Raw genomic sequence first — 24,053 nt, forward strand, 5'->3', positions numbered from 1 at the left:
AGAGTGAGTTGAGAGAGAACTAAAAGAAAGAGTCATTGGTAAGTTGATCAAGGCTTTTTCTTGAACTTTTATTCCTCAAAGCCTTAGGAATAGCGTTATGAGTTCGTTCCCTCATGTGACCTCTCTGTCTCCTACCTGGCACTATGATATCCTATATCTCCGTTCTCTGCGGGACACTTAATGCCTGTCCCATAGTTTTGGAGACAGCTATATCCAGCTCTACATCAAAGCTCCTCATAGCTCGCAACGTGTTGGCAACGCTGCTTACTTACCAACTCTATAAGAACTCGGCGGAGAAAAGACAAAGTGGGTGATTGCAACGTGGAACCATGAAGTCATTGTCACTGCAGCAGTGTCTATTGGAGTAGTTCTCCACTTGGAAACAATCAAAGACAAGCACAAACCTCCAATCCCAGCACCCGGAACCGTGGACGCCGTCATCCTCTAGGTTCTCGAGTCGGACAAAGCCACTGCCCTACCAGAGTGTCCAGAGCCTCGGTCTGACCTGGCCCGCCTTGGGTGCTTAGGTTGAAATAGCTACGCTCCAGCTGTCAAAACGCTCAGACTCGATTTCCCACGTCTTCCCGCGTTCCAAACATCACACAACCTGTTCAAAGCAGCTTTCTAGAGCTACTTAATAAGCGGAGAAGCTTCTAGTGCATCCGAACTCTCGGCAGCAGCTGTTCTACCCCTACCTTACCTTAAGCTTGCGGTGCCACCTCTGCAAGTCAACTCCATCGTTTTGGATCAGACATAGTTGCAGAAGCATCCTTCCCGCCTCCTTCACCGAGGAATCTCGCCCTAGTCTCTCTCACGCTAGAAGACTCTACGAAGCTAATCAGGATCGAAACTCGAGTCAAATCGGGCCCAACTCAACGCACATTCTTATTACCTACGTCTCACGTTTAGATTCCTTGGCACTCGAGTCCCCAGAGAACCCGCTGTTGGTACTCTGCGATAAGATAAACCCCTCCGTTCGAACCCCGCCATCAAGAGCTTGGTGACCATCGGTTGTCCGTCCGGATCCGTCCCCGGCTAAGATCGTCTACCGTCAGTCGCTACTCCATCTCATTCTGAAGCCTGTGCGTCATTGCACCATCAGACATCTATCTCAGCTTGCTATCTTGACTTTGGCCCGCAAACTAACCATCTCACAGATCCCCTCAGCAAAGCAAAGCACTTCCGCATCCATACTCACAATGAGAGCCAGATACAAGGGTCCGGGAGGCACAGGCGTCGTCTCACTCGAGGACACCGCAACAGTCGGAGACCTCTTCAACGAGATCAAGGACAAGACGGGCATCGCCGAGTTCACCCTCAAGTACGGCTGGCCCCTCCAGACCCTGACCCTCGAGCACAAGGACGCCAACGCCAAAGACCTCGGCCTCAACGGCCAGTCCTTCAGCATCGAGCCGGCCCACCATCGCGCAATCACACCTCCTCCGCCCGCCGCCGCCGCCTCGGCATCTCGAGGCCCGGAGGCGGCCAAGAAGCCCCGCCTCGATCCCGATGCCGACCCGTCCCCTTCGGACATCAGCATCCCGTGGCCGGAGCGTGAGTCGACGTTACGTGAGTACCCGGCTGCCTTTCACCCCCAAACTACTTCCCATCTAACATAGATCCCCAAGTCCTCCGCGTGATGCCCGACGACAACAGCTGCCTCTTCACCGCTTTCGGCGGCGCCATCCCAGGCAAACAAATGGAAGCCAAAGAGCTCCGCAAAATGGTAGCAGACTACATCCGCCAACACCCAGACGACTACCCCGAAGCCGTCCTCGACATGCCCGTCGAAAAGTACATCCGCACAATCCAAGACCCCGAGCGCTGGGGCGGCGCCATCGAGCTCGGCATCTTCTCCGACCTCTTCGACCTCGAAGTCGTCGCGTTCGACGTCAAATCCCAGAATCCGCTGCGCTTCGGCGAGAACAAGGAATCGCGCTGCATCCTCGTCTACTCGGGCATCCACTACGACCGCATCGCCTGCAGCCCCTCGGAGCCCCCTCACTACGCGCACTCGGACCTGCCTCCGGAACTCGACAGGACCAACTGGAGCACCGCCGACGACGAGGTTCTCGACCGTACGCGCGCGCTGATTCGAAAGTTGCACGAGATGCACTACTTTACGGATACCACCGAGTTCTTACTGCGGTGTACCGTGGCCGGGTGCGACTGGTTGGGCAACGGGCAGAAGGAGGCCAATAAGCACGCCAAGGCGACGGGGCACATGGGCTTCAGCGAGATCAAGGATGAGCCTGCGGGTGGTGGTGGTGGTGCTTCGGGTGGTGACGGCGCCGGTGCAGGTGCTGGTGCTGGGGGTGCCTTTGGCGATAATGCGCTGCGCAAGTGCGATGCTCCTGGGTGTGAGTGGTTGGGCAGCGGTACGGCCGAGGCTAGGATCCATACGGGCGCGACGGGACACACTGCGATGACTGAGATTCCGGACTTTTGATGAACAGAGACAGGGCCTATTGATATATGCATGGCGGGGCGGAGTTGTTGGGCACGGTTATATGAGGAACGGGAAACGATGACTCGGGGAGTTTGACTTATTTTCAAATCGAGAGATTCTCATCGGGAAGTGAAATCTTACAGCTTTGTGATGAGTTTGGCATTTCACAAGTGAAACTTACATAAAGATTCGATGACTACAATATCTCGTGACTACGCTTGCCCAACCTCATTCGACTCCAATCAAACTTGACCTCGCAGCTCTCGTTCAATCGCTCAACGAGACAGCCAGCAGGACGGAAATGTAAAGGAGAAGCGAAAAGAGAAACACACACACAAGCTCCATCTCAAATTCAAAAAGAGCCGACACCTCTCACACTCAACACACCTTCCACAAACCCAGTCTCATTGCCTCACTCCTTATACGTCAACCCACCACCGTAGCTATGCTGACTATTCGCCCCGCCCTTGGTAACAGTCCCCTCCTTCACACCCGTCGCGAAAGCGCAGCTGCCCAGGTCCCGCTTCTCGACTTTGCCCGCGCCCGGCGAGATGTCAAAGTCGAAAATGTCCATGGGCAGGCCAATGGTCGTGCACGCGTTGGGTATGTCGACGATGCCCGCGACGTGGCCCTGGATGGGCGCGCACGACATGAGGAGGTAGACCTGGTAGTCGCTGTAGCCGAAGCGGCGGAGGTATTCAATGACGCCTTGACGTTTACGTTAGCATACCGCTCACCAACAATGTCTTCCAGTCACAACATTCAAGGAAGCAGTGAGTTAAATGCTACTTTGAGGAAGAAGAAGGAGAGAAGGAAAAAAAGAGGAGGAAACGTACGAAGACACGTCTGACGATAGGCGACGGTAACATCCATGTAATGCTGCTTCCCGTGCTGGTCGACCGAGAACCCTTCAAAGTAAATGTGCCGCCCGGGACCGAACTGCGGCTCGACGGGGCCGGGGATGTAAATGGGGGACTTGAGGTCCAGGTCGGCGACGCCGTTCTTGATGACTTTGAAGTTTATCGTGATGACGCCCGCCATCTCGATGGCGCCGCAAAAGGAGATTTCTCCGTCGCCCTCTGGGATATGGTTAGTGAGCTACCTGATGGTATGGATGCGTGGCCATAAGAGAGATATGGCAAAAGCTAGGTTGGTTTCGTTTGAAACTTACGAGAGAAGTGTAGGTCGCCGACGCTGAATTTGGCGCCGGGGACGTGGACGGGGAGGTAGACTTTGCTTCCTCTGCTCAGATTCTTGATACTACACGCCCATCAAAGTCAGTGCCCATCATTGTCATAATCATCAAGTTTAATCATCCCCTTGCCCAACTTTCCTCGTCAAAATCCCCTAAAGGGTAGAAGAAGAAAGCAAAGAGAATGCTCAAAACTCACTCGCAGTTGCCGCCATGCTCAGGCCGCCCAGGAATCGTCCTGGCCCCCTCCTTACCGACCTTCTCCTTGAGCTCCGCGTCCGCCGCGCCGGCGTGCACGTTGATCGGCTCCGGCGGCTTCGCGACGTCGCGGTCGAGCTTGTTGGCCGCGATGAGCTCGCCCTCTCGTGCGTTCCAGGTGTCGAGGACCTCGGCGGAGGGGGCGCACCCCAGGATGCCCGGGTGGATGAGCCCGGCGAATTTCACTCCCGGGATGTGTCTCGAGGTGCAGTAGATTCCTTCAAAGTCCCAGATTGCTTTTGCCCTATTTGCGTGCACAGTGTTAATATGGGTTGTTTTTCGGTGAGAGAGGATGAGAACGGTGAGGATTGCGTTCATTATGTATGATACGTAAGTGTCGTTGGTGTTCGTGAGAGTGAGTAGCGTGATGTGACCATGAAACAACTTACGCCGTAGGATACAATTCATCCAAAAACCCACCACCATTATTCTTATCAAACACACCGGTAAAACCCCAAGGCTGATCCTCAAACGGCTGGACGTCCATAATCTCCACCAGGAGCAGGTCACCCGGCTGAGCGTCCTCGACCTCAAACGGACCGCTGAGGTAGTGGATCTTGGTCAAGTCGACGTTGAGCATGTCGTCCGCCGAGTCGTTGTTGCCAATCTGGCCACCGGTCCTGGCATTCTAGCGTGAGTTTGTTGAACACTAACAGACGCAGGTGAAAGGAAGAAGGGTGATTTACCAGTCTACGCATTCAATCTTGACTGTCTCGCCATTCTTGATGGTGCCGGAGAAGGGGACTTTGAGAGGGGGCTGGTTAGAGGGTATTGTGACTTGGACTCTTTTCGATTAAAGCACTCACTATCTGGATGCCATCTGTTCTGGTTTTGACGTCAATAAACTTGATGCTCTAGGCTTACATCAACGGCACTTGGGCACTTACATGCAGGCCAGGCTGCTCAGAGGCCGGCTTGTCAAAGCTGACCTTATTGGCCGTACGGATGCCAGTCTTGCCCATGATGGAATGATTGAATGCAAAGTTGATTGTATCAGGCAAGCGATTCCAAGACAACAGACTGAGATGAAAAGTTTACTTGTCGTTATGAGATTGAGTGCCAGGACAGGTCGCTCTGCTTTCTAGTGTAGTAGATATACATGCATCCACGCCAACGTCTCCAAACTACCCCGCCCTGAGCTCCTCGGAACTATCTCACCCAGCGAATGAGACGCCTTTCACTCCTGCCTCGTCTGGCTATCTATCCCGAGCATGGGATTATCCCCAACTGTAGTGTGTGAGAGTGGTGGTGGCTGCTGGGGAGTTGCAAGTGCGGAGCTGGGTGCGGGCTGATAAGAGCTTTTGCCCGATACCGTAAGAGGCTTGTGTCTGGCAACCCCCGCATTGGCTCCGCCCGTCGGCCAGTCTCCAAAAACCAATCGATAAGACGGCGTGGTGATCTCATGTCGCATGGCTGCTCCTATCATAAAACGTAATTGATTGGAATCCGGGGGTTGGCTATCTCGGCATCTGTCGTTTACGCCTTGTCGGTCCCCTTCACCCGTACTGTTGCAGAAAAGAGCATTGCAAATGTCCGCAGAATGTCACCCTATCCCGGCATGTCTGGATTCACGCGATTGAGTTAAGCCTACGGATAGCGAACCCCGAGAAGCGACAGATGAACAGACACCCTTGCCGTTCCCTTGCCATTTGCCTACTCGTGCTTTTGAGCATCACCTGTCGGGTTGGCCGGCCGCGACTTGAGGTGAATGGCATCAATATCGCCGAGGGAGAGGTTGAGGAATTCGTGCTTGTTCGTCCACTCCTGCTGGCTCGCGGCGAAAGCAGCCTTCTCGGCGGGAGGCGGGGGAGGATCGGTAATCTTGGTAATCAGGTACGCCGTTGAGGCCTCTGCGATACCGTAAATCAAGACACCAACGAGCGGGATCTTAATCAGTGTGTAGAACCCGATGGCGAAACCGAACAGCAGCCCCTCGCGGTTCCGGAACCAGTTTCTCTTCTGCTCCTTGGTAAAGTGCACACGAGAGAAGTACGGCTCTAGCAGCTCTCTCATCAAACTCCTCGACGCAAAGTAACTCTGCAGGAAGATGACGATGTACCGCTTGGGCAAGAAGATGCCTGTTCCAAAGATGACAGACGCAGGACCCAATCCAACGGCATTATTGAAGGTGTAGAAACTGGCTGCGGGCAGCACGAATCTACCGACGATGGGTAGGTACGACAAGGCGAATACGGCGAGGGAGATGGCACCCTTCCGAGCGAAGCGGTACAGGAACATGCTGATGGCTTCGGCCGTGCTAGTCGTGTGGGTGCTGCCGTCGCTGACCTTGTACATCTTGAGGTTGGGATAGTACATATCTCGAAGCTTGGTCGGGTCTTCATGCTTGTGTTTCTGGACGTACGTCTTGTCAACCCAGTTCAGCGAGTCCATAAACCTGCCTCCACGTTAGCAAAATACCCAAGGGCTGGGGAGGTAAGATGCGGACTTACATGTTGTCGAGCGTCGGGGTGACGTAGCGCATCAGCGCCATGAGGAAGAACGGGACCTGCAAAACATATTCCTCGATGAAGTTGAGGCCACCAACAAGCTGGTCGTCCCAAGTGACATGGTCCAGGCTCAAGAAGAAGGACAGAATCCAGAGAAAGACTCTGACACCGATGATCTATTGCGCTGTGTCAATACCTGCTATGAAGAAAGCAGGAGTATCTCGGTGGTTTTTCGTGCTCCTGGCGCAGGGGTTAAGGTAGACATACGGGAATGGAGATGACGAGACGGATGGCAAGGCCACTCAAGACAGCAATGCCGGCTTGTCGGTAGTGGTCCGACGTGAACAAGGCAGGGTTTTGAAGGGCTCGTTGAGCTTGTTGGCAGTTAGCATTTTGAGCTGTGTCAATAAACTCCAAAAGGAATGGAGTCTGGATGCCGTGTCCATGGTTCCATCAACTGACCTCCAACCAGTGTCAACTGAATGCCACGCAGGATTTGGTTCAGGTCGAAGTGGGAGAGGTCGAACTCCCGCTTGAGCCTCTCCTTGTCAATGGGAAGCTTGTCGAGCTGCTTGTCGATCTGGCCCTCAAGCTTGTCGCGCCTTTGACCCTTTTCGGAGGTCGCCATGGTTTCTCGAGGTTGTGAAAGTGACGATGCCGATCACCACGAACGTTACTAGGTGTTGAAGTTCAAAATGTCGAGGGTCTTGGAGGGGCACGCGAGCTGTTGCGACCTCGTCAGCGCAGGGCTGGTTGCTTGGCCGGGAGCTAAACTTGCTGGGAGCTGGAGCTGAGTGTGGCGGGCAGACGATGACGACACCCATACCGGGGGTTAGTGGCTGAGAGACCTAGTACCTCACAACGCTGCAGCCGGTACATCCGGAGGACTGGATGGTCCGAGCTTCACCGAGTGCCGGGAAGCCCCCGTAGTCCTTATCTTATCGATATCAAAGATAAGACCAACTAAGTGAGTCCAGGAGCTTCAAGTGCCTTGAGGTAAGGTACCTAGCAGGGTAGGTAGTTTTGGTATTGAAACTACCAAACCACACAATTGAGGCGCCTCAGAGGCAAAATCATTCGCTTGTGTGAGGGCGAGCTGCATGGCGATGCATCAACGCAGAACCAGTCAGCTCCGATGATCGGGTACAAGTGGATTGCACATTGGAAGATGTGGCACCGGTTCATGTCGAGTTGCTGCGGCTGCGGCTGCATTGCGCACGCGTCGAACTTGCATCCCAGAACGCGTCCCTGGGCTAAGAGCTGGAACCCCTGCATGCATTGCTCAAAGCTCGACAGCTCGAAGCTTTGAAGCTCAGAGCTTTCAATGGACCAATAGCAGGTCCCTGAATTGATTGTTAACCCCCAGGCATGCTGAGGCTCTTCAGGGTAGGTATAAACCCCAGGCGTTATATCTGCAATTGAATAAGGCGGCTGTTGTCATGGGGGACCCGAGGCTCTTGAAGCTTTTTTGGAAACCTCGGAAGCTAGTTTCTGGTTGAGAATGCGGTGAGGGCCGAAATGGCAAGGCAACACGAGCTCTCTAAGCCTCAATTTTTCAAAAGCGAGGGTTGCAAGTGCGGAGCTGAAAAGGTATCCGTAACCAAATATGAACACTACTGAAAATGCCAGGTTTCCACTGGATTTTATGTTGAGGTTGCCCCGTCTCATCTTTGCCGTTTTCTTCTAAGCGAACATTACAACGCCTGGGCTCCCCCATATCGATCCCCATACGGAGTACTTACACGCAGTACTCCGTACGGATAGTCATGAAAAAAAATTAAGGGTGCATTTTGGCTGGGATACGTCGGCTGTCCCCGGTGCGACCCTCCAATGGATTGCGGACGCGGCACCTTATTCGCGAAGCGACTACGACGTGCAATCTCCAGGTTAGCTCCAGATGGGGCCGGGCACATCACGAGGGCACGCGCTTCAGTGAGCCTAGTCATCCTAGCTTGTTCTCCAGATCTATCTAGATGGTCTCCGTGCATAAGAAGAAGGAGCAAGTGAGAGATCAAAGCAAATTGGATCACAACAAGATGGGTGACGAGAATCTAGCATAGCAGACTCAGATCAGGTATGAGAGACGGTGAGTGAGGGGGCGAGTGAGTGAGAGAAAGAGAGAGAGGCATGTGAAAGCCAATCAGGATATGCTTGAGTGAGTGAGAGGGTTCGTTTTGTCTCAAACTCCCGCATTACTGGAATTGAGGGTCTCTCCTATAATTACCAGGTGGCAATGCATGTTCAGCATCACTCTACTGTGTACGGAGTATGAGGCTGCCAGCGTGTTTGAGCATTAGCAATCGACTCGAATGAGGTAAAGTGAGATGATGAGGTACGTCAGGCAAGGAATGATCCAGGAGCAAGGGAGAGAGAGAGAGAGAAAGAGCAAGTCTCACTCATCGTACGGCCACAGGGTCGAGCGGTTAAGGACGGTGCCCAGGTGGGTGCGGGGCGCGGGGGGCCCATCGCTATCAAACGGCGACGCGATGGTTCAGGAAACCGGCAGCGTCAGAACCCCCCCCGTCGGGCGCGTGTTTCCTCCAAAGCCTCGAACGAGTCCCCAAGAAGCCGTGACATCGTTAACCCCTGGTCGAACCATGAGCAAATCCCAAATCCGTCCAAGCTTCATCATCTTTTGTCCATCCCCCCCTCCCTGTCGCCTTGCCTCAATCTCAATTATCAAAAACCTTTTTTTTCCCTTCACCTTACTTTCCTCCGCTCTCCGCCTTCCGGTCCCTCTTCCTCTCCTCATTCGCTTCTCCGGGGATATTCTTCACACCCATCCTCTTCTTCTTCCATTCCATTCGCTACCTATCGTGTGGTGGCACAAGTGTTTCTTCTTCATCTGAAGGGTACTGAGACCGGAGCAAGACATTCTATTTCCTAAGTTGCCGATTCTCGCTCGGCTCAAAAGGGGGTCCACGTCCTTCCGCGCCGCTGCATTGGGCCCGTTTGTTTGCCCGTTTCTCGGATCCCTCAAAAATTACCCCCTTGCTACGGCCAGCATATCAGTCTTTCGCTTCCGACGACCAAGGCCGGCGCGCTAGACCTACGCGACGCAAATCGATAACGCCAAACCAACGTCACCACCGACGACAACTTTCTCCTCTCAAGGCCTGTCATGCACTCGGTGTCAGTTTCGACATGACCCAGGTCCGATTCGTTGCACTCGCTCGTCAACTGATAGTTCCCGCACGTACCTGACGACACTGATCTCCTCTGGCCGAGCTCCCATACTCTCCCTTTCCCTAGGGATACCACGATGGAATCTCTACGTCCTGCTTATCCGGCTCCTCGCCGCGTCGCAACTGCCCCGATACCAGCACATATGTCACGCCCGGCACCGTCCACATCGGCCGGTGGCCTTGTCGAGACACTATACAACCACCCAAATGTCAAGATCGTAGCATTCGCTGCTGCATCCAGAGGCCGAGCTCGGAGTCCAGGTCGCGGCCCTTCAGATGAGCCCGGCTCTTTGTCTGCCCACTCGCAGCTCGAGAGGACGATTGCCATTGGTAAGTCGCGCAAGTCCATCAACGTTCTCATGGCCATTGCTGATTGAGGGCCATCCCAATAGGGCCGTTCCGAATATACCGTACAGGATCCGTCGCCTTCTTGAACTGCGGCTCTGCTCTGCAGCCAATGTTGCCCAAAAGCCAATGCTGGGCCCTTGCCGAAGACTCGAGCAAATTCGTCCTACAAATTCGCCGACCCAATTACTGGAGGATTGAGATTCCCGTCACCAACGCCGATGAACAGGAACTGGCTGCGGCACTGAAGGGTGTCTGGGATCAAATATTGCAATTCGAGAAGACGGAATGCCCTTTCAAACGGTCCTTTACCGTCATCCTCCCCGAGAAACCAAAAACACCCGTGAAAAAGCGACCATGGACACCCCCGGTTAAACGAGCCCTGCCAGTCCTTTCGACCCCAGCTCACGAAGTCGAGGTATCACCGACGCCCAAAGCTTTGACGCCAAACACCGGCAGGAGAGCTTCGACATCTTCTCTCCGCGGCCGAAGCGAGCAACGCCGGCTCTCCACTGTCAGCAGCGACTTTCACTCAAGCTCAAGATCCCGTGATCCGAGTGCCGAGATACCGAAAGCGGCAGAGTCCACGGATGCTGCGCTGACTCCCACGGCCGAGAGACAAGCCGCTGCTTCAGAATTGAAGATCCCGAAGCGCGGAGCGGAGGCAACCCGCAATATTGATAGCAACAGTACGGCTCAAGAGATGACCCATGAGGAAGGTCCTACGTGTGACGTAGTCAAGATGGAAAACACCGAGCCCAAGGGGAGTCACGAAGAAGCCACATTCGAGAACTCAATCGCCGAGGAAGTGGAGCCCGAAGATGAGGTTTGCCAAAAAGACCCGACGGTTCCCGCCGAGGAGCCATCAGCAAAGTCACTAGGAGTCCAAGTTACGAATGGTGACATTGGCGGCATTGATGCACACCACAACACTGGCAAAGAGGTGACTGCCGCCGCGGTCTCACCAGTATTGCATGCCGCCCCGCTACAAGCACCTGTGACAGTACCTTCGACAGAGACGGTCGATCGCGAAAAGGACGCCCAGAGCCCTGAGGTTTCCCAAGTTTCCATTAAAATCGACGACTCATTGACCCAGCCAAAGGAAAGCAAGACAGACATCCAGGTGGAGACTCTAGTGACTGTTCAGCGGCCAGCAACTGATCGTAGGCTGCCAAACGATATCAAGGAACAGCTCGTCACTGTGGAGGCATTGCCCAAGACACCTCTGTCGGCTGAGGCAAGCACACCAACGCCCACTAACATTTATGACGTGATCCGGAACTACGAGATCAAGATGGCCGCTGCAGTTCCCGAGTCTACGCCGGCCCCTGAACCTATAGCTGAGCCCGAGGCTGTTTGCGAGACGTCAGCGATAGAGACGAGGAGTACCAGCGCGAATGGGTCAAGCAGCGAATCACAATCTGCGACAGACGAAGAGGCAGTTCTCGAGGGCAGCGGAGTTGTGGGTGGCAGAAGAAAGAAGCTTCGTGGATTCAGAGCCGGCAGGGCTCTGGTTCCCCCACAATTGACCCTCGTTACCTCGCCGCCGTCAAAGTCGGCCATGAGATCGACTCCGATTCTGGATGAAGCAACTTCACCAACTGGATCTACAGATTCGTTCCACAGCTCAAAGTCATGGCACTCGCCGGCTCAGTCGCCAATTACGCCTGTCCCAAGATCTCCTGCCTCAGACGTGTCCCCGACGAGGTTCCCATACCCTCACGATAATATTTTGATCCCTAAGAAGCCTTGGCACTACCGCGACATTTCCGATCTAACTGTCACCCCGGAGACTCGGCGAACTTGGGATGCGACTTCGTCTCTTACCGATGACAGCTCGCTAGAGAGCGCCGCCACGGCGCCAGATATGGTCTCTGAGGTGGTTGAGCAGCCTGACAAGGTTGCTCTCTCCGAGGATGAAGCAGCAACCACAGCTGTCGTGCGTCGCCCGTACATCCGACACAGATCAACCACCAGCAGTATTTCCGTTGGCCGTAGGGCGCTCTCCCCTCTACCGACAGCGGCCAACCTTTTTGCGCCCACGAGCACCCAGGCCAGATACCACCCCTTGAGAAGTCGCCTGGAACTCGTTCGCAGACTCCCCATGGCCATCGTATCCAAGACCTGTGAGGTTCTTCTGGGTCCGCCGAGTCATCTCATCGCCCTGATGCTCCAGGTGGCTGCTAAGATCGCCGCCGGGCAGTGGCGCGGTATGATGTTCGGGTTCGGCGAGGGCGGCGAGACGATCCCCGTGCAGTGGGACTACTCTGACGACGAGTACGATAGCTGGGGCGAGAACGACGATTACTATCTCAGCCAAGTCGAGTCATCGCGTGCGAATAGCGTGATTGGTACCGACGATGGCGAGAATGACGAGGCCACCGACAACGCGAACGGAACGGGTCGCGGGTGGGAGGTTGACTGATGGGGCCCCAGGAGGCATCAGTCTGTAATGATTTCATGTATGACCACTGTATGTTTATAATCGCCAGGAACTGCATCTAGGATGGGAACCTTTTTGGGCGTTTTCTCTTTTTGGAGAGAGTAAAGGAAGCAAGCTACGCGAAACGGGCCTTGGATCCTGGAGAGGTTTTCGCGCGTGCAGATATCCCGACAATGTGTGGCATCACATCCACGTTGGGTCCTGGTTCTTTCTCTCATGTATAAACACTTTTGGGAACGGTGGAAAGGGATAAGAGGGCACTTGAAGGGATTTTGGCCACTTTTTTGATTGGCATTACGAGGCATTTAGTCCAGTACGCTGGCCTTGCCAGGCACTATTCAGGGATGAATTCATTTCACGATTTCAAGAGCTTGTTACAGTGTCCTGCGTGTATTGCTCCTGAGTGTAAGCAGCCTCACTTGGCTCTCGGAACGTGAACCAATGAGAAGAATGGACTCAAGAGGCTTGGGCAGTCTCATGGGGTCATCTTTGCAGAGCGCTGCGTGCCGCATTGCTCATAGAATCCCCAACGAGCCGGTTAGTCACCGTCGAGCCGACAGCGTCGGGTACATCTTCCAGGTTGTCGACCAGACTATACCAAGAGACTGGGAAAGGCCAGGGGAACCCAATGAAGATCAAACACACGAGATATACGACGGGATGACAGCTGACAAGGGCCTACATACCGGGGCATGCACTTGGCTCTCAGGCTGGGCTGTCTCTTGGGCTGATTCAGGCATCTCGAATCTTAAGAGATTCGAGAAATGTTGCTCATCGTCGTCGAATCAAGGACCAGACTGCGATATTGATGAACCTTGGCTCTTTCGTGGAGTGTTCGAGGTGTTGTCAGTCGGGTCATCTTTCTGCGCGCGTCGTATTCGAGGGATGAATGCGATTGGTTAATGGCGACGCCTTGTGAGGCTGATCTTGGGGGGGCTTGGCGAGCGTATTCGTCGGGTTACGATTTCGATGCATGAGTAGTGGGCAATTGGAAGATTATCGAATGTGAAAGTGCATGTTTTCTACTGATGGACGAAACGGCCTGTTTCTACAAGTGTGTATGATGTCTGATGTGAATAATAAATGTATATAAGTCAACGTAGGACGGGGAGTCCTCTTCATCAGGTTATATCTCTCGAGACTCTAAAACTACAACCCAGTTTCTGAATCCTATGAAAACTCTCAGCTCCCCAGAATCTGCTTACAACTGGTTCTCTATCAACTGAAAAACGAGAAACTCCTAGAGACCGGTCAAGCTTGGGGAACAGCGGAACAAACATGGAGGACGGCAAATATGGTAAGAATGAACAACATTCCCTGGCAGGCCCCCTTTTACTTACAAGAAATCCGAAAGTCGACGGGAGCTACTACTTCTACGCCCCAAACAAAGCAGCACCCATCTTCTTCGCCGTAGCGTTTGCCGCCTCTGGTATATTACACTTTTGGCAGAGCTAGTAAGTCATTCAACACCCGTCTGCTGGGTCTGACTCTGGAATCTAAAGACCAAGTCAGCCAGCCACCCAGGAAGAGAATATTTTGCTGATTTAGAGACGATATGATAATCTAGTCACTACAAGTTCTTCAGGGTAACCGCCCTCTTCTCCTTCTGCTGCCTCCTCTTCACGGCCGGCTTCGCCGTCCGCACCTACGGCGCGTGGCACTACGACGACCTCAACATCTTCATCGCGAGTGTGTGCCTCATCTACGCAGCTCCGTAAGTACAGCCATACTTCTCAAATCTCCACCTCCAAAATGGGCAAAAGAGAAAACAAGATTACTCAACTCACCATTCTTCTCAATACTTCTAGACCCCTCCTCGAACTAGCAAACTACAACATCCTAGGCCGCGTCCTCTACTACGCCCCCTACGCCTCCCCCCTCCACCCAGGCCGCGTCCTCACGACCTTCGCCTTCTTCTCCAGCATCGTCGAGGCCCTGAACGGGTGGGGCGCTTCCTACTCCGCAAACCAATCCCTCACCCAGCGCGAACTAGAAACGGGCCACGCCCTCATCAAGACAAGCCTGCTCCTCCAAATCTTCGTCCTCGCCTCCTTTGTGGCTCTCGCCATCGTCTTCCACCGGCGGTGCGTCGCCGCCGGCGTAGCATCCGTGAGCGGCGTACAGGAGCCCATGGCGACGCTCTACGTCAGCGTCGCGCTCATCTCCGCGAGGACGTTGTTCCGCGTCGCGGAATACTTCAGCCTCGCTCGGGTCCGGTTCGACGCGCAGACGAGAGAGGGCGACGTGCCCCCCGCGATACGCTACGAGTGGTTCTTTTACGTCTTCGAGGCGAGCCTGATGCTGGCCAACGTCTGCATGTTTAATGTCAGGCATCCGAGGCGGTATCTGCCCGAGCGGTATACGGTATACCTTGCCCCGGACGGGTACACCGAGGTGGAGGGACCGGGTTGGAAGGATCCGAGGGCGTTTTGGGTGACTGTTGTTGACCCGTTTGATGTGAGGGGGTTGATGAAGGGGAGGGATCGCGGGATGGAGAGGTTTTGGGAGAGGGGGGAAAGGGGAAAGACGGTGTTTAATGTGTAAGTGTTGTGAGTGATGTTTGCCGTAATGATTTCGTGTTTCCGGTTTCTTGCTTTCCTCTTGTTCAGTTCGTCCTCGTCTGCAACTGTAGGCGGCCGGCCATGGTTGAATACGTCCAGACATTTCTGTCAACGGTCATCTCTCATCTGAGTAATTTGGCATGATATCCAAGTAGTAGGATCCAATACGAGGCGATTTCACCTCACCGCATAACCATTCTCGACGGGACTGAGCTCTTTGTCTGTACACCACCACATAGCCTTTTCATGGGCAACGGCCCATGGCGAGTAATGGATCGAGACTAACAGCATCATCGTTCCCATCTTACTCAGAGTAGGTGGTGCAAGTCAAACGACCTACTATTACTTACTTCGTTGGAAGAAGGTTTGAGGTCTAAACGCGGCTTAGAGAGAAGACACCGAACTCACCACGGCACAGTCAAGAACTCGTAGTAAGTCTCAAGATCGTCGACGCCTTGAATAGGTGGGTGGTGCCAGCACGATAGTCACATTTGGGATTGAGGCAACGCCGTTAACACCATAGCACACAGCTCACTCCAAATAATCAGCCATCACGTCCACGACAGAAAGATACAAGACTTCATGCAAACAAAATCCATGGGGTATGTCTCATTCAGCTACATTCCGTTTCATATAAAATGGCTAACACCAAGGCCGATGGGCGATGATTCGCATCCCTCACCCGTCTCTCATCTGCCTGATCCACTCACCATTTCCCAGGCCCCCCACCCATGGTATCAAGCGGGTTTATCCCGACAAGTACTTCATACGTAGGAAGGGAAGGTGTAAAAGAATACAGACAAAAGACGGGGAAGAAAAAACACCGCTTCCAACCAATCCGGCCTTCATAAATGCTTGATCGCTTCTTTTCTAAGCCTATTCCGCTCCGCAAAAATCATCCTTGGCCAGCACCTCCTAAATAGAAAGATCTCAGACCAGATAACCAACCACCGGGGTACAGGGAGGGCTGCTTTTCTTTTGCTGTCCTTTCCCACCTCCAAGAAGGAGAAACTTATGATGCCAATCTACCCAAAATGATGTCGGTGTGGTATCGCAAGCTGGTCAGTTCCGGCCGTAACAGCGAGTGACTGATTATCACCCGAATAAAATAAATTTGCGTTCTGACCCCCGGTCCATGACGCCTCGTGTACCTTACGTAGAGAAAATGTCAAAGTTCCTAGAAATGTTCAAGAAAAAATCGCCGGGGTGATGTCAACCATCTCTGTTGGTGCCGCATCTGGGCACTAGGTATTACCAGGCCATCGCCACAAGACTCTGGGAAACGAAAGTATAATGGTATCTCGACAGAAAGGGCGTGCGCTTGGACCGATAGTATGTGAGTTGCGCGTAAGATAGATAGATGGGTGGGTGATCATTGTCGCTCTCTCGTTATTCACGTATGGATGTCATTCCGCCGCCACTACCGCCTTCGAGAAGAGGTTGACTCGGTGGAGGCATGCCTTGGTGACTTTTGGAGACGGAAACAGACGTGGCAGGTGTGCCGTTCCCTGAACTGTCGCTAGGTCTTGCTGGCGTGCTGCTGCTGGCCTTGACTTCGTTTTGGAGCTGAGACGAGTGTATGGGCGAGTTCGACTTCTTACTGAGTGCGTCTGCGTTGGTGTTTGCGCCTCCTCGAGACGAATTGCGCGGTGAAACCCGTCCAACCTAATCCTGATTAATATCGTCGTCCTCCACTCGGCTTACTACAGAGGGCTCGGCGCTTCTCACCTGCTTTGCCCAGCGTAAACCGCAGCTGTTGCAGAGGTCTCTTTGACCACTAGGACCCCGTCGCCACTCGGGCGTATTGCGTGTATGGCAGTTGGCGCAGTCGCGGACGACATTGCCTACTCCCTTTCTCCTCTTTCTCTTCTTCTTATTCGATAATAGGCCACCCAGCTCTTCAGCAAGGATCCTATTGACCTTCTCCATCTGGCGGAGCTCGAATTGCCAGCTGGAGCACTTTGTCGTTCGCAGCTCGTCGAAAATGTTGTCGTCCGAGGCTAGAGCAGCATCCTGCGAGCCGAGCATCGCTTGCCCGCCCGGTAGTGACACCGGCCCGGCCTTTACGAGATCGGTGCTCTGTGTTGCGAGTTGCACATTCTGGTTGACCTGAGAAGTTGATTTGACGCTTCCAGGGGGTGTAGCCGCCGGTGCGATGCTCCTCGACGATGCTTTGAGAAGTTTGGTCTGCGCCAATAAGAACGTGGGCTTCTGACCATCTGAGGCATCTCCAGGATACAAAATGGTTTGTGCCTGAAGCACCTGTCCTCTCCTGTTGTGAACCTCATGTTTGCATGTCACTATTTTGCCTCTCCTTGCCTTTTCGATCGCTCGGCCAAATTCGGCACGACTCTCTCTGCGCATAAGCTCCTGCATGCTGGTGCCTATCAGGGTGTCTGGCTGCAAGTCGAGCAAAGAACGAATGTTAGAAGACACGAAGAGGAACATGCCGGATACCGAAATCTTGGTCCATAATTCGCTGTCGCCAATGCCTCCGTGCGCCTCGAGGTCTCGCCGGCTCAATGCGAAAACGGGTCGTTTTCTCCCTACCAGAATGATACATTTTCTACCTTTTCCGTGCTCGAAGAACAGGGAGCCGTGGCTTTCGAACCACGTGTAGCCACTTTGCTTCCGCCTTATGCGGAAGACAATGTTGACCGAATTGCCCGCCGTGGCGTCTTTGAGTTCACGGGTAACGGGCACAATATCGGACGGGTGACATACGGTCGAAAGGGAATTGCCTACCAGCTCTGTCGCGTCGTACTCCAAGACCCTCTTGCAAGAAGGTGATAGGTATAGGAACAGCCCTTTAAGAGAAAGAACGTGGACAACGTCGTCGGTGTTTTCGAGAAGCATCTTATCCCAAGACTGCTTGTGCCAGTCAGACACCACACCCTTGGGGTTGAATTGCTGTAGCAGGGTAGACACGTCGTCGACACCCAGCGTCTGTCCATTTTCGGCCTCGACAGTGTTTTGATTCGGGGGTGTCCAAATGTACTGGCCAATGTCGCTATGTTTGTAGTTGACCTTGACACCTCCTGCATCCTGGCCCTGAGAGATGGCATCTGGGCATTCGACGAGATCGATTTGAAAGCCAACGAAGAATCGCACCTCGTTGGGGTCGTCCCACGGGATCGGAATCATTGTCAAAAGATTCAGGAAAGGCTTGCCGCCCTTGCGATAGTTGATCAAACTTTGCTGAACCTCGCGGCCTTCTGCAATCTTCTTTTTGAGATTGTAGACTGACGCGTCGTCCACGAATTCACGCTTCGAGCCAGCTTCAACCTTGGCATCGGGAGCTTGCAGGAACCGACAATTTTGGCCGACAATTTCATGCCGGCTGTAACCCGTCAAGTTCTGGAAGTTATCGGAAACGTAGATAATCGGGCAGTCATTCAGTGAGACGTCGCAGACCACAAATGCGCAGGACATGTCCACGGCGCCAAGATGAATCTCGGGATCCTTTCTTGTAGCGACATACCATAACGCCCGCATCATATCGAAGCCGCTCTTTGAGTAGACGTTCTTCTCTTTGGACTCTGCACGCGGTGTTTGAGGTCCCATGGCGGGAGTGGTCTCTGCGGTTGCGGCAGGTGCAGCAGAGGCTGGTGTCTGGCTCGTTGCCATGGATGATGATCGGTTATTGGGGGACTGCGAAGAAGTCTGACCAGAGTTGGTCGACACCTCGCGGGATAATGTTGACGGAGTTGTCTGTTGACCGCTTGAAACAGAGGCGAATTTGGGCACTTGGGCAATTGGTCTGTTCGAGTTGTCTGCCGGCGTGTGATATTGCTGACCCATACTCAAAGCCTCGTTGTCGGCGTTGTCGATATCTAGTGGCGTGTCGAGGGCAGACTGTGGTGCTGTTCCGGGTGTTTCATCAGCTCCCAGATCCATGGTCATGTCGTTGGCGGTCGTGTTGAGAGGGCTCGGGAAAGCGTTGGCCATGGATGTTTGGTTGTACATATTCATACTTGACGTAGTCGGCATGCCCATGCTGGCGTACGCCGGAGGCATCATTGAACTCATCATATCGGGAGAAAAGGAGGTGAATGCATTTGTCGGCGACATCTGCAGTCCGTCTTGGGTAGCGTATGCCTCCATGCCTCCAGGTATGGAAATGTTGCCGGGAACACTGTTGCCCATCCCTCCGTTATTCGTCATGCCACCGTCCATGCCGCCATTCATGCCGTTGCCCATTTGGCCGGCCATGTTAGAGAATTCGCCGTTCATGGTCGGGTTTTGGAAGGGATAGTTGAGCATCTGGTTGTCATCAGCGCCGAACTCCATCATGGACATCCTTCTGTCGGCGCCGGCGTTTTGGGTGTTCTGGTTTGAGGGCATGTATGGTTGGTGTATGCTGCGGCGCCGTTGCAGTTCATGGTTGTTACTGTTGATAATGTCGTCAAGCGAGTCGCCGTTGCCGCCCATCATTGATATGCCATGACCTTGGTTCATTTGGTGGTAGCCGTGGCCGCCTCCTTGGCCTTGGCCCTGCATCTGGCGCTGCTGAGACTGTTGCGACATCTGGCGCTGCAGCTCTTGGGGAGTGAGCTGCGGGTAGAAGGCCTCCATGGCGATCGCATCGGTGTCCCAAGGACCTTATCGTTGATAGTGGACCAGTCGTCGTGTCGTCTCGTATCGGTCGATGGTGGTGGTGGGGTTGCAAAAAGTCGTCGAAGGTTGTCGAGTCGCAACCAGTGGGTGGTTCGTTCAGCCGTCCAACTTGTACTTTTCTCTCCCGAGGCGCCGGCTTAAATAGTGCCACCGGTGCATACGGTCGGGGGTGCGATATCGCGTCACAATCCTCGTCCTCCTGTCATGGACCAGTACACGTATTGTAGGAGTTGTGAGGGAGAGACCGTCGTGTGCTGCGGGAAAAGTAGGTTAGGGTGCCGGCAATTGAACGTCGGCCAGATGAGTATCGGTGGTCGGGTTTTCGGGGTTGGTGAAGAGCGGGATAATGGCGTCGAGCGCGGTGGCCGCTTGATTTCGGCGAGGCAGAAATGCGTTATGCTGCGCGGCGGCGGGGGATGTCGTCGTGGGGTTGTTGATGTCGAGTCTTGTCGTGTCGAAGAATTGAGCGTCGGTGGATTCGGAGGCCGGAGGTGGTGGGAGCAGACGTGAGAAACAGTCGTGGGAGGACCCAAATTGGCTTTGTTGCGGGGAGGGAAGATGGAGTTTGATGGACGTTCTCGGTGGTTGATTCCAGTGTGCCCAGTCACCCACCTGGTACAGTACGCAGTAAGTAACTATGTAACTATGCACTCCGTACCTTACGTAGTGGTGGACGGACAGGCGAAGGGGGGAAGAGACGTGATTGGGGGCGGCATGGCAGCAGGGCCCACGGCTCGGCGGCTGATGTATTGACATGTTCCTCTTGGCGTGTAGGAAGCTCTATCGGTACCTAATTACGTCCGCGAGATACTTGGCTTCACCTTGCCATCTGCTTACCTCACCTTGGACGTGGGCGGGCAGCATTAAGGGCGAAAGAGCGGACAGTCACGGTCGCTTCCATCATTCAAGAGCCCGGTGCGCTGGAGTGGACCGGGGATGCTGGGTGCCACTGCCTATTTCCTTGCGGATACTTCCTAGGTTGGGTTTACATTGGAAAGACTCGGCGCGTTTGGGTAGCGACGGACGGGGGGACTGGGACTGTGACTGGGACGGGGACGGGGAGGAAACGAGACGAGAGGTCCCTGGCACCTGGGAGTCGTCTACGGATACCTTACCACCCTTCCTTCAATAGTGCCCGTGCTGATCCGGCATGTTTTGACGGCGGAAGGTTGCCTGCCCTGCGCCATAAGCAGTAAGTGCCTATTCCTGAAATCCTCTTTGAGTCTGTGTCTGTGACTGAGGTGTCGCCCACCGCCGGAGGAAGACCACCGAGACAGGGCATGCCGGCCTTGGGATCTTCGGCATGGCACATCGTTTCTAAGGTTGTACGACCCCAGGCCCCGTTCTCTGTCCTTCTGCTCGGTTCTTGGCCTTCACCGTATCCGTAATAAGGTACTACCTTGGTTTCACCGGGCACGTGATGGTGATGGGCCATCATACTCTAGACAGGCTTGACAGGGTGAAAAACGGCCGGGTTGTTTCTATACAATCGCAATAGTTTCGGTAGCCTTTTATGCGAGAAATCAATCACCAAGGTGTGAGGTGAATGGCTATCCTGGAAAACTGCCCTACCCGGAAGTTCGGAACCGCCAGAAACCAGAGGAGAATAAAGCCCAGATAATCCCATATAACAGGAATGATGTGCCGAACGATATGCCCTATGTATGTGAGTGAGTCCGGATCAGACCCGGTGGGAGAGATTTGACATGCATGGATTGCGCATGGCAGCACCATGCTGAGTGAAGTCAGAGACTGTCTGAAGTTTGAAAGACTGCGGCTAGCTGAGGTGGTGAACACAAATTGAATGGAAATAGGCCGGTCAAGAAGGTGCGATCCGTCGTGGATCTGTGGTGTTCCGATTTCTCGGCCGTGGCAGAGTCGGGTGGAATGTTGAAGATGCTGCCCGTGGCTGACGGGACGCGGGTAGGTGTCCGTACCTTGTTTTTGGTGCATGGCATGCAGCATCTCGTGGGAACAGGGCATCCATCCCCCACATGGGTCATTGGGCTTGCTGAGTGAGTGAGGAGGTCCAGTAAGGCGCAAGGCTTGGTTTGTTCCTCTTTCTTGCCTGCCTGCCTTATGAGAATGCGCCGACTGTAAGCCCCCATGGCCCCCAAGGCTTCTCCCAGTAGTCCCAACACTCGAGAGGTGCGTCTGAAGAATGCCAGCAGCAAATGGAATGGTAAGGTATGCGCCCGCCATGCCACAAGATAACGCCAATCGTGCTCGAGAGAAACCTCTTTCGTCATCATATGGGGATGCTGGGTGCCGCTACACGTAATATACATCAACTGGGGTCTGATTCTGGACTAATATGTAGGTTGTCGCGATGTACCCCTCAAGTGGAGAGGAATGACCCCACCCTTGCATTCAGACTGGACGCTGAATGGAGGGAGATGCGACAGAGGGAGGATACGTACTTTGTACCTGTCTTGATTCCATGTTCCTCCAACCAATAAAAGGGCCGCCACACTTTCCCATGTTTTCCATGATTTCGACAGATGAGCATTAGGTACTTGTCCCATCCAACCTTGCCAACTTGCATCTACACAGCATATCGACTTGTTGAATCACTACTCCGAATGTTACTTTTGTTACTTCTATCCCTCAAGTACCTTACAACCACATGTTATCTGACCCAACTTCAACAGGTGCCTCACCATCAACCAGATACTGAACACGGCACTCACCTACCTAGGCAGTAGCATAGGAACAGGGATGGGCTTGCGAGCGGGACAAGCACGGACAGAGTTGACTTTTCCCCAGCAGAAATCCATTTCGTCATTTCTCCTGGGGCCTTGCCGCCTTGGACAGCCTTAAATTGTTCCAACACTCACACACACGCGGAACACCAGACCAGCCCAAACAGCTGCGGCACCACCTCCCACTGAAAGTCTCCCACCGCCCCCTTGACACCACCCTTGACTCCTGACGTGCTCACAACCAACACTTCCGCGCCGCATTCATACACTGCCTACCTATTTACGGTATCACAAAAGTAGGTAACAAACATCAACTGCACCCAAGCCCGTGCAGCAAAACGAACCGTTGGTCCCATCCCATCTTTCTCTCCCGCCAACTATGGCACCACTTGCTGCAGTAAGTAGCACAGCAGGAAACCTATTACCTATGTGACGAGAGAACTTGAGCAAAAGTGCATTCCCCATTTCATCTCCCCTAGCGTAGGTAGAGACTGCACACCTAGGCACCATGGCACCTAGGGTTTCTCCCATTCTCCATTTCTAAATATGCATCGACACCGTCTCCCACTTTCGATTCCCATGTCATCGGCGATCGACCCTCTCTGGCACTATGCCACGGCGCCCTCGATCTCTCCCTACCCAACACATAGCTTTTTTGGAAAGATCCTTTCGCCGAGACTGGGAAAAAAACATATCCTGGCAAGCCTTGGGGCAGCGGCCCGAACCTGGGTTAAACCACAAACATCCTGCAGCCAATGCCACCACCCGCCCGGTCGTCTCACACCAAAAACCTTCGTGATGCTTATTCACGATCTACCCGTCGTGCCCTCCGCCGTAAAGATCGCTGACAAGGCCCCTGACTCGGCGGCAGCCAGCCAGCCCCCTCGGCAGCAGCCTCGTTCTAACCTCAAAGCTGATATTTGCCCCAAGCTCTCTGTCTACCTCACATTACGTGCAGTTGTGCCTCTTTCCTGACTGAACCTGTCCTGCCCGCGTCTCGGCGCCACATGAGACCTCAGCCGACCGCCACAAGCACCACACTCAACAGCGCACCTGTGGTCTGCCATGTGACTCTCGCCCACCAGATACCCCCAAAAGCAGTAAAGATCAGCAAAGGAATGGCATACCTCAATGATACACTTTGTACTGTGTATGTTGCGAGTTCTGTCAGAAGAGATGTCCGCCAATTTGGAGCGCTTCTCATCATCGAGATGAACTTCCCGACACTATTCATATATTCATGTTCAGTCGCGTGAGCCAAGCCATGATGCGCACTTGAGCTTTCCCCTCTCCCGGTTATTGAATGAGTAGACAGAGCAATCACCTTTTAGCAAGCCCAAGCCTGACATCGTAAACGGATGCGAATCCGACCATTCCTTCTCCTCGCAGCGAGCTGAGGCACGCGCAGCTAAAGATAACGTAACGGGCATGCATCACTAGCACCTCTCCTCGCTCCGTCTTTGAACACCAACCGTAAACCTGACGTGCCCCTACCTATGGCCCTCTAGTTAGCAGACCACAGCTTGAAATCAAAGTGCGCTTTCCGGCCGGGGGGTTGACGGAAAAGCTCGGGAAACCACAATGCAAGAGAACCGTTAACGAGCAACACAAGAGCATCTCGCACAACAATGAATCAATAGTAGAGACCCGTAGGCCGGGTATGATCCGAGTCTACCTAGTCATCTGTAGAAATCGAAAGCTCGGCGGCGTGCGTGATGCGTGTCTCTGTGTCTCATGTACGACGACGACGACGAAGGAAGCAATCAATCTCCCGAGTAACCGTGACACACAGATCCCCGTACCCAGCATGGCATTCTTGCAATCGATGCAGAAGAGAAGAAACAACGCGGTAAC

General features: G+C 53.8%; 6 protein-coding genes across 6 annotated transcripts; 3 read left to right on the forward strand and 3 right to left on the reverse strand.

Annotated features, from left to right (window-relative positions):
• Positions 1-554: 554 nt before the first annotated feature.
• HER10_EVM0003407 (OTU-like cysteine protease) lies at positions 555-2,576 on the forward strand. Its single transcript, XM_035482926.1, has 2 exons — positions 555-1,569; positions 1,629-2,576. The coding sequence occupies exons 1-2, from the start codon at positions 1,200-1,202 to the stop codon at positions 2,447-2,449; spliced, it is 1,191 nt and encodes a 396-aa protein (XP_035326117.1). The 5' UTR covers positions 555-1,199; the 3' UTR covers positions 2,450-2,576.
• Positions 2,577-2,665: 89 nt separating this feature from the next.
• Positions 2,666-4,932, reverse strand: HER10_EVM0003980 (acetamidase/Formamidase). Its single transcript, XM_035473640.1, has 8 exons — positions 4,787-4,932; positions 4,706-4,724; positions 4,586-4,643; positions 4,289-4,519; positions 3,841-4,143; positions 3,621-3,709; positions 3,286-3,528; positions 2,666-3,157 (listed from the first exon to the last, which is right to left on the reverse strand). The coding sequence occupies exons 1-8, from the start codon at positions 4,859-4,861 to the stop codon at positions 2,862-2,864; spliced, it is 1,314 nt and encodes a 437-aa protein (XP_035326131.1). The 5' UTR covers positions 4,862-4,932; the 3' UTR covers positions 2,666-2,861.
• Positions 4,933-4,939: 7 nt separating this feature from the next.
• HER10_EVM0009585 (transmembrane protein UsgS) lies at positions 4,940-7,134 on the reverse strand. The gene is made up of 4 exons (XM_035479070.1): positions 6,809-7,134; positions 6,614-6,720; positions 6,350-6,522; positions 4,940-6,294 (listed from the first exon to the last, which is right to left on the reverse strand). The coding sequence occupies exons 1-4, from the start codon at positions 6,972-6,974 to the stop codon at positions 5,553-5,555; spliced, it is 1,188 nt and encodes a 395-aa protein (XP_035326301.1). The 5' UTR covers positions 6,975-7,134; the 3' UTR covers positions 4,940-5,552.
• A 1,745-nt stretch (positions 7,135-8,879) lies between these two features.
• HER10_EVM0011908 (uncharacterized protein) lies at positions 8,880-13,013 on the forward strand. The gene is made up of 2 exons (XM_035481320.1): positions 8,880-9,861; positions 9,924-13,013. Exons 1-2 carry the CDS (start codon positions 9,609-9,611, stop codon positions 12,299-12,301), a joined length of 2,631 nt encoding a protein of 876 aa, XP_035326358.1. The 5' UTR covers positions 8,880-9,608; the 3' UTR covers positions 12,302-13,013.
• Positions 13,014-13,402: 389 nt separating this feature from the next.
• HER10_EVM0000621 (RTA1 domain-containing protein) lies at positions 13,403-14,863 on the forward strand (the record flags this gene model as incomplete). Its single annotated transcript, XM_035470394.1, has 4 exons — positions 13,403-13,478; positions 13,674-13,773; positions 13,887-14,033; positions 14,128-14,863. 4 exons carry the CDS (start codon positions 13,403-13,405, stop codon positions 14,861-14,863), a joined length of 1,059 nt encoding a protein of 352 aa, XP_035326027.1.
• A 1,406-nt stretch (positions 14,864-16,269) lies between these two features.
• Positions 16,270-19,455, reverse strand: HER10_EVM0001774 (GATA zinc finger; the record flags this gene model as incomplete). The annotated part of the gene is made up of 2 exons (XM_035471509.1): positions 16,270-16,545; positions 16,609-19,455. 2 exons carry the CDS (start codon positions 19,453-19,455, stop codon positions 16,270-16,272), a joined length of 3,123 nt encoding a protein of 1,040 aa, XP_035326065.1.
• Between the last annotated feature and the right edge of the window lie 4,598 nt (positions 19,456-24,053).

This window comes from Colletotrichum scovillei (genome assembly GCF_011075155.1).
Source record: "Colletotrichum scovillei strain TJNH1 chromosome Unknown Contig00012, whole genome shotgun sequence".
NCBI classification, from domain to species: domain Eukaryota; kingdom Fungi; phylum Ascomycota; class Sordariomycetes; order Glomerellales; family Glomerellaceae; genus Colletotrichum; species Colletotrichum scovillei.

Bases quoted from the DNA above. Each gene is read 5' to 3' on its own strand.
- HER10_EVM0003407 (XM_035482926.1), top strand. From the start codon at position 1,200: ATGAGAGCCAGATACAAGGGTCCGGGAGGCACAGGCGTCGTCTCACTC. The intron at 1,570-1,628 runs GTGAGTACCCGG...TAGATCCCCAAG, and splicing joins GGAGCGTGAGTCGACGTTAC to TCCTCCGCGTGATGCCCGAC.
- HER10_EVM0003980 (XM_035473640.1), bottom strand. From the start codon at position 4,861: ATGGGCAAGACTGGCATCCGTACGGCCAATAAGGTCAGCTTTGACAAG. The intron at 3,710-3,840 runs GTGAGTTTTGAG...ATGGGCGTGTAG, and splicing joins GAGCATGGCGGCAACTGCGA to TATCAAGAATCTGAGCAGAG. The intron at 3,529-3,620 runs GTAAGTTTCAAA...ACCATATCCCAG, and splicing joins CGGCGACCTACACTTCTCTC to AGGGCGACGGAGAAATCTCC.
- HER10_EVM0009585 (XM_035479070.1), bottom strand. From the start codon at position 6,974: ATGGCGACCTCCGAAAAGGGTCAAAGGCGCGACAAGCTTGAGGGCCAG. The intron at 6,721-6,808 runs GTCAGTTGATGG...ACTGCCAACAAG, and splicing joins TCAGTTGACACTGGTTGGAG to CTCAACGAGCCCTTCAAAAC. The intron at 6,523-6,613 runs GTATGTCTACCT...ACAGCGCAATAG, and splicing joins GTCTCGTCATCTCCATTCCC to ATCATCGGTGTCAGAGTCTT.
- HER10_EVM0011908 (XM_035481320.1), top strand. From the start codon at position 9,609: ATGGAATCTCTACGTCCTGCTTATCCGGCTCCTCGCCGCGTCGCAACT. The intron at 9,862-9,923 runs GTAAGTCGCGCA...CCATCCCAATAG, and splicing joins CGAGAGGACGATTGCCATTG to GGCCGTTCCGAATATACCGT.